The sequence below is a fragment of the Pagrus major genome, chromosome 12, assembly GCF_040436345.1.
Source record: "Pagrus major chromosome 12, Pma_NU_1.0".
Taxonomy (NCBI): Eukaryota; Metazoa; Chordata; class Actinopteri; order Spariformes; family Sparidae; genus Pagrus; species Pagrus major.
This window is the reverse complement of record NC_133226.1, coordinates 27,692,842-27,700,423: the sequence shown is the minus strand read 5'-3', so window position 1 is coordinate 27,700,423 and position 7,582 is coordinate 27,692,842. Positions and strand designations below refer to the sequence as shown.

At 42.4% G+C, this 7,582-nt stretch overlaps 1 protein-coding gene across 1 annotated transcript; it reads left to right on the top strand.

Moving 5' to 3' along the window:
• On the top strand, positions 1–7,582 carry LOC141006442 (BTB/POZ domain-containing protein KCTD9-like). The gene is made up of 12 exons (XM_073478653.1): positions 1–173; positions 372–493; positions 2,673–2,716; positions 3,309–3,402; positions 3,677–3,735; positions 4,087–4,215; positions 4,295–4,362; positions 4,471–4,566; positions 5,160–5,309; positions 5,448–5,553; positions 5,688–5,821; positions 5,902–7,582. Exons 1-12 carry the CDS (start codon positions 126–128, stop codon positions 6,016–6,018), a joined length of 1,167 nt encoding a protein of 388 aa, XP_073334754.1. The 5' UTR covers positions 1–125; the 3' UTR covers positions 6,019–7,582.

The following is a 7,582-nucleotide window of genomic DNA, read 5'->3' as shown; positions in this document are numbered from 1 at the left end:
TGATTGGCTCGTTCCGCTTCCCTGTGCGTTTGAGCGGAGTGAGGAGAAAAGGCAGGAAAGCGGTGAAAGAAGGATGTTTTAATGTTTTAATGGATCGGACCCGGTTCGGTTGATCTTATTCTGCCATGAGAAGAGTCACACTGTTCGTCAACGGAACCTCCACGAATGGAAAGGTAAGCTGTGACGCGTTAGCTGTTAGCTTTCATGTGTTCGCGCTCAACAACAACAACACAACAGGCTAGTTTAGCTCAACATGGCGTCAGCTGCTGCTACAGCTGCTGATGGTGTCGGACATCTTGTTTGTTGACTGTGCGGGGCTGTGCGGGGCTGTGCGGGGCTGTGCGGGGCTGACGGTCGCTGCTGTCCCGCAGGTGGTGGCCGTGTACGGCTCCCTGGAGGACCTGCTGTCCGCGGCCAGCGCCAAGCTGCGGGTCAGAGCCTCTAGCGTCTACAACGGGAACGGCGGCCTCATCGATGACGTCACGCTGATCAGGTGAGGCCGGAGCGCAGGTAGGCTGTGACGTCACACGTACAGGAAGTACTCAGCTCCTGTACTCGAGTTAAAGTACTGCACTGTAAAAATACTCTGGTACAAGTTAAAGTACTGTACTGTAGAAATACTCTGGTACAAGTTAAAGTACTGTACTGTAGAAATACTCTGGTACAAGTTAAAGTACTGTACTGTAGAAATACTCTGGTACAAGTTAAAGTACTGTACTGTAGAAATACTCTGGTACAAGTTAAAGTACTGTACTGTAAAAAATAAATACTCTGGTACAAGTCAAAGTACTGTACTGTAGAAATACTCTGGTACAAGTTAAAGTACTGTACTGTAGAAATACTCTGGTACAAGTTAAAGTACTGTACTGTAGAAATACTCTGGTACAAGTTAAAGTACTGTACTGTAAAAAATAAATACTCTGGTACAAGTCAAAGTACTGTACTGTAGAAATACTCTGGTACAAGTCAAAGTACTGCACTGTAAAAATACTCTGGTACAAGTTAAAGTACTGCACTGTACAAATACTCTGGTACAAGTTAAAGTACTGCACTGTAGAAATACTCTGGTACAAGTTAAAGTACTGTACTGTAGAAATACTCTGGTACAAGTCAAAGTACTGCACTGTAAAAATACTCTGGTACAAGTTAAAGTACTGCACTGTAGAAATACTCTGGTACAAGTTAAAGTACTGTACTGTAGAAATACTCTGGTACAAGTCAAAGTACTGCACTGTAGAAATACTCTGGTACAAGTTAAAGTACTGTACTGTAGAAATACTCTGGTACAAGTTAAAGTACTGTACTGTAGAAATACTCTGGTACAAGTTAAAGTACTGTACTGTAGAAATACTCTGGTACAAGTCAAAGTACTGCACTGTAAAAATACTCTGGTACAAGTTAAAGTACTGTACTGTAGAAATACTCTGGTACAAGTCAAAGTACTGCACTGTAGAAATACTCTGGTACAAGTTAAAGTACTGTACTGTAGAAATACTCTGGTACAAGTTAAAGTACTGTACTGTAGAAATACTCTGGTACAAATTAAAGTACTGTACTGTGTATAGCAACATGTTTTATTGTTTATTCTGTAACATATCTGAATTTTATGTTTTGGGTTTTATGAATATTTTTGTTTCCCCAAAAAATTGAGGTCATTTGACCTCATCAGCACCGCCTGGATTTAATTAAGCAAGTAGGCGACAGACTTCCATTGGATGATTACTGCAGTGATCAATACGTTTCAGCTGGTTTTTTAACTAAGTGATCCAGTGATGCAGACAACCTGTCAGAAGATAAATCCTGTGGTCGAGGAAAAGATGTCACTTTGTTTCAGAAGACTCAAATTATTGGCTACTCAAGCAAAGAAAGAGATGCTGAAACTACTGAAACTGGGTCCAGAACTGTCCAACGCGTTGTTAAAACCTGGAGGGATCCTGGTGAACCTTCATCTTCAGTAAGAAATGTGGTCAGACAGAAATGTGATGGGAGATCACTTAAACGTTTGGTGAAATGAAATGTAAAAAATCAACAGTAGAGCTCACAGCTGTGTTTAATAGTGAAAGTAAGAACATTTCCACACACGCAGTGTGAAGAGGACTGAAGGGACTGGGACTAAACAGCTGTGTAGCCTGAAGAAAACAACCTGTCAGTGAAGCTAATCTGAAAAAATGCCCTAAAAATGAGGTCAGCTGACTTCATGAATCTACTGAATGAGCAGGTTTTTCCATTAATGGGTTTTTCTCTTCCCTGATGACACGAGCATGTTCCAAGATGACAATGCTTCGATTCATCGGGCTCAGATTGTGAAAGAGCGGTTCAGGGAGCATGAGACTCATTTTCACACATGGATCGACCACCACAGAGTCCAGACCTGAGAGACGTGACACAGCGGCCCGACTCTCCCGTCATCAGTACAAGATGTTGGCGAAAGATTTGTGCAACTGCGCGCCGTAATCAAAGCTAAATCTAAAGTAATCCTTCTGCAGTAAAATGTACTAATCTATCTGATGTCATTAGATGATTGTGAAATATATTAGAGAGCTGAAGTCTCGCCCCTTCCTGTGGACCCCATGTGGACCTCGTTTCAGAGTCAGTTTCAGAGTATCATACATGAAACATCGAGTTTGTGCTGATGTGATTGTAAAGATGTGATTGTGTGTTTCTGCCTGCAGAGACGATGACGTGCTGTACATCTCAGAGGGAGAGTCGTTTGAAGGTAAGTCCTGAAACAAGTATTCAGATCTTCTACACAAGTGAAAGAATGTAAAAATATTCTTTTACACATTAGCAGCAAAATGTGATCATCCACTGTTTCCTCTGGTTGAAGTACAGGAAGACATTTTGGCTCTGACTCTGACTCGATGGGTCACAGAACCTGGAAGCTATTTAAAAAAAAGTGCAGATTTTTCTTTAAAAATATTAATAAAAGTTTGAAAAAGCCCTAAAAATCAAATTAAAACGAGGTGTGCCGCCTTCAGCTGGTATACTGCAATTATTTTCTATTCAAACATTTCTATGAAGTCAATTAATTACTCTTTAGTGATCAGAATAGTTATACATACTTAATCAAGTATAATTTTGTAACCAGAATTTACACTAATGACGGCTCGGAGGTGTTGAAGATAATATTGGCTGTAGGTGACACAAACTGCAGCTGTTTGTGTGAAAATGAGCTGTTTGGATAATAAAGTTGTTGCTCTGTTCTTTGGTGTTAAACACTCCTGTGACAAAGTCTCCCATCCTCTCCGTCACTGGTCAGATGTATTGATCATTTATCCGTCACCTTCAGTAACTTTTCCTGTGTGTAGATCCTCAGGACGACCTCAGCGGCCCTGAGAAGGGTCAGACTCACACTGATTGGCTGACGCTCAACGTCGGCGGACGCTGCTTCACCACCACGAGGTAAATATGACCGTTAATGACGTCATGCAGTTCATTGTTTACCACTCCATGTTCCTCTTTGTGTTCAGCTGTTAGCTCTGTTAGCCAAACACACTGCAGGACTGTGTGCTGCTAAATGCTAACAGCTAACTAGCTCTCCTCCTGCCAAGTTCAATACGGATTTTTTGTTTACAATCCCTCGTCAGTGTTGAGTTTACTGTGTCTTCATCATATTGTTTTGTGTTTATTTAACTGTATGATTTTACTGTACATCATGTGTTTGTGTGTTGCTCAGGAGCACGCTGGTCAGTAAAGAGCCTGAGAGTATGCTGGCCCACATGTTCAGAGAGAAAGGTGAAGTCACTCAATGAACGCTTACTTTTTTTATTTTTTAGGAACAGTTCAACCAAAATCTAAGTCAGGTTAAGTCTCGCAGTCCACAAAACATTTCTGGAGCTTCACAGTAAAACAACTGAAGCAGCTGGAGACTTGATTTAAAACAGAGAAACAACCAAAGAAACATCAGATGACTTCAGGTGTTTAGCAGAATGCTGCAACTCTGTTTTACTGTGAAGCTCCAGAAATGTTTTGTGGACTACGAAGCTTCACCTGACTTTATATCAGCATCAGATAGTGACTGTATTTTACTTGTTGACTTGTTGTTCCTTTAAAGAGAAATGACTGACGTTGTCTTCTTGAGTTCAGATGTTTGGGGGAACAAGCAGGACTCTCAGGGGGCGTTCCTGATAGATCGCAGTCCGGACTACTTTGAACCCATTCTGAATTATCTGAGACACGGACAGCTCATCATCAACGAAGGCATCAACCCTCTGGGTACAAAACACACGTACACACGTCTGTACAACAGGTCGTAGGTCACAGCGTGTTCTCACCTGCAGTGTTTCCTCTGCAGGTGTGCTGGAGGAGGCTCGGTTCTTTGGCATCGAACAGCTCGCAGAACAGTTGGAGACCCTCATAAAGGTGTGTGTGTGTGTGTGTGTGTGTGTGTGTGTGTGTGTGTGTGTGTGTTTGTGTGTGCAGCACACGTTCTGCAGATGTTTGACCTCCACCTGTGTGTCTCTCGTTCAGTCCACTCAGCCTCCTGATGACCACTCCCCTCTGACCCGCAAGGAGTTTATCAGATTCCTGTTGGCCACGACGACCAAGTCAGAGCTGCGATGTCAGGTAAAAAAAAATCAACACGCAGACACCCAGAACACGTTGAACTGGAGACTCTACAGGTGGAAACACAGAAAACTTATCTTCTTCTGTGACATTTTACAATTCAATCCAATTATATGGATTTTTCGCGGCCGATACTGACACAGATTATTATTAATCCAGCAGACCGATAACCTATAATTGAAATCGATATACAGAAATAGAATATAACCAACTGCAGTTTACTGAAGAACTGAACGTACGTACAAGTTGGAGGTACTTTGCTTCAGTATTTCTATTTTCTGCTCTTTAATACTTTCACTCCACTTCGTTTGATAACTAGCGAGCAGATTCAGATGATTCGGTGCTGACTGGCTGTTACTGGTGACATTAGACGGTGTCATGGACACTGAAAACACAGAGAGACACAGAAGAGTTTGTTTATATATCATTCACAGCCTGATTTATTAACATTTTATTATGAAGAACATGGAGAAAATTGATTTCTTTTATGGCTGTTGACAGTATTTTCTGATTTATGGTGTGATTAACAGAGAAACCCAACATGAGATAATGCATCATCAGCATATTTTACACTGTATGTTTGTGGTCTGCAGGGTCTGAACTTTAACGGTGCAGATCTGTCTCGTCTGGATCTGCGCTACATCAACTTTAAGATGGCGAACCTGAGAGGAGCCAACCTGACCCACGCCAACCTGAGCGGGGCGAACCTGGAGAGAGCCGACCTGTCCATGGCCTGTCTCGATGTGAGCGCCGCGTTCATTTAGTACCACGTTTCTGATCGGAGACATCTTAACTAACTGTTCATACTGTGTGTGTGTGTGTGTGTGTGTGTGTGTGTGTGTGCGTGTGTGTGTGTGTGTGTGTGTGCGTGTGTGTCCCAGGCAGCCAACCTGCAGGGTGTGAAGATGCTGTGCACCAACGCTGAAGGAGCGTCGCTGAGAGGCTGTAACTTTGAAGATCCTGCTGGAATCAAAGCCAACCTGGAGGGTGAGGCAGCCAATCACACGTGTTCTTCAGACCAACCTGAGCAGGTGGAGTTTGTGTTGAACTCATGTCTGAGTGTGTGTGTGTGTGTGTGTGTGTGTGTGTGTGTGTGTGTGTGTGTGTGTGTGTGTGTGCAGGAGCCAACCTGAAGGGTGTGGACATGGAGGGAAGTCAGATGACGGGGATCAACCTGAGAGTCGCCACACTGAAAAACGCCAAACTGAAGAACTGTAACCTGAGAGGAGCCACGCTGGCAGGGACGGACCTGGAGGTGAGGACACACACACAAACACACACACGCACGCACGCTGTACATCCATGATACATTCAGGTGTCGTATGTTTTTCCCAGAACTGCGACCTGTCGGGATGTGACCTTCAGGAGGCGAACCTGAGAGGCTCCAACGTGAAGGGAGCCATCTTTGAGGAGATGCTGACTCCTCTGCACATGTCTCAGAGTGTGCGGTAAAACACCAGCGTCTTCCATACAGTGCTTTAAATCACAACATACATACACTCCCAGTGGAGAGGAGGCGGCCTCAGTACAGGTGACACAGGTGTGTTTCATGATCAGACAAGGAAGAGATCAACATATCCACAAACTAATACGCACGAACATAAAGATATAATGTGAATCTGTCTTCAAATGTCTAAAAGCAACTCGACCTTTGTTCTACATGTTGTTGAGTTGTGTAATTGTTTGTGGATCAGATGATGAGTTTGCAAACATCTTCATTTACCCACAAATCCTCACAAACACACACACATTTGTAAACGTCTGCAGTTGTGGATCATGAAACACACTTCAGTACTGACACCAGTCCGTCTCACGTCTCCTCTGAAGACGACCACTGAATGCCAAACTTCATCTTTTGCTCTGAAACCAAACGCTTCGATTTTTCTACACATGTCTATAAATCCTCCGCAGACAGAAGCAGCTTTGTAACGTTTAGTTTAACACATCTTCTGTGAGGAGACGACACAACTTGATTTTGAGTTATCGACGGGCTTTTGAATGTAGTTCTGATTGTTGATAAAAGTCGTCCGCCTTTAGTGCAAGTTTATCATGTCCATGAGCCTTTAAAACTCTTTGAGCAGTTTAAAAGTTGTTTCAAATGTATTTTAATTTAATCAACTCAATGTTCAATCTGACTGAAATCATTCTGATCAGTTTACATCTTAACTGTTTACACAGACGCCAAATCAAGTGATCTGATATGTGTTTACATGAATCGAACTGTTTTCACATGCAAACTGGTTCTGCCCGTTAAGAAGTGTCTAATCTGCTGGAAATATAACAGAAGAAGTTGTTTTTTCCCCAGTTTCCTTCATTCATTTCCTCCGTACGTTGATACATTTTTCAGGATGAACTCTGTCTGCGGAAAAATATTTGCATTTGTTGTTCGGTGGATTCTGGCTTTGACGAGCCGACTGTCATCTTCTCAAACAGCGTCCGTTCTTCTTTTCTTTTCCACAGAATGAAACACTCACCGGTGCATTTATCAGATTTACTTAGTTTCCTTCATCAACATAGCTTCAGGTGATCAGGTGTTAAATGGACAAAGTGTCTTCTTCTCTCAGAGGATGAAACGTCCTGTTTAAATATCTTCAGTCTGTGTTGAATTATGTGTATTTGAACCTCCATCAGATTACCTCTGACAGCTGCTTCTGACGTCGGTCCTGCTTGTTGTCTGTCGTGATATTCAATTAAAACAAATGTGGAGTCAGATAATGTTTATATGGTCCGTAAAGAACAAACCTGGTGAACTAGAATAAAAGTCAGACGTATTATAGAAACGTTTAAACGTGTCGGAGCTTCATGTTGTTTTATACGTGATGTCTGCTCGTCACTGTGCTCACAGGGAATGTATATTTTAGTAAATGTCACATCCACTGAATGATGCTCTGTTTACTGTGTTACGTTCACGTGATCTGGTTTTCAATGTGAAACCATCGAGGTGCTGAACCTGAACGTCTCTTCTGCTGTCACATCGTTATTTTATGTTTAATAAAATAGTTTTCTGAAAAATCTT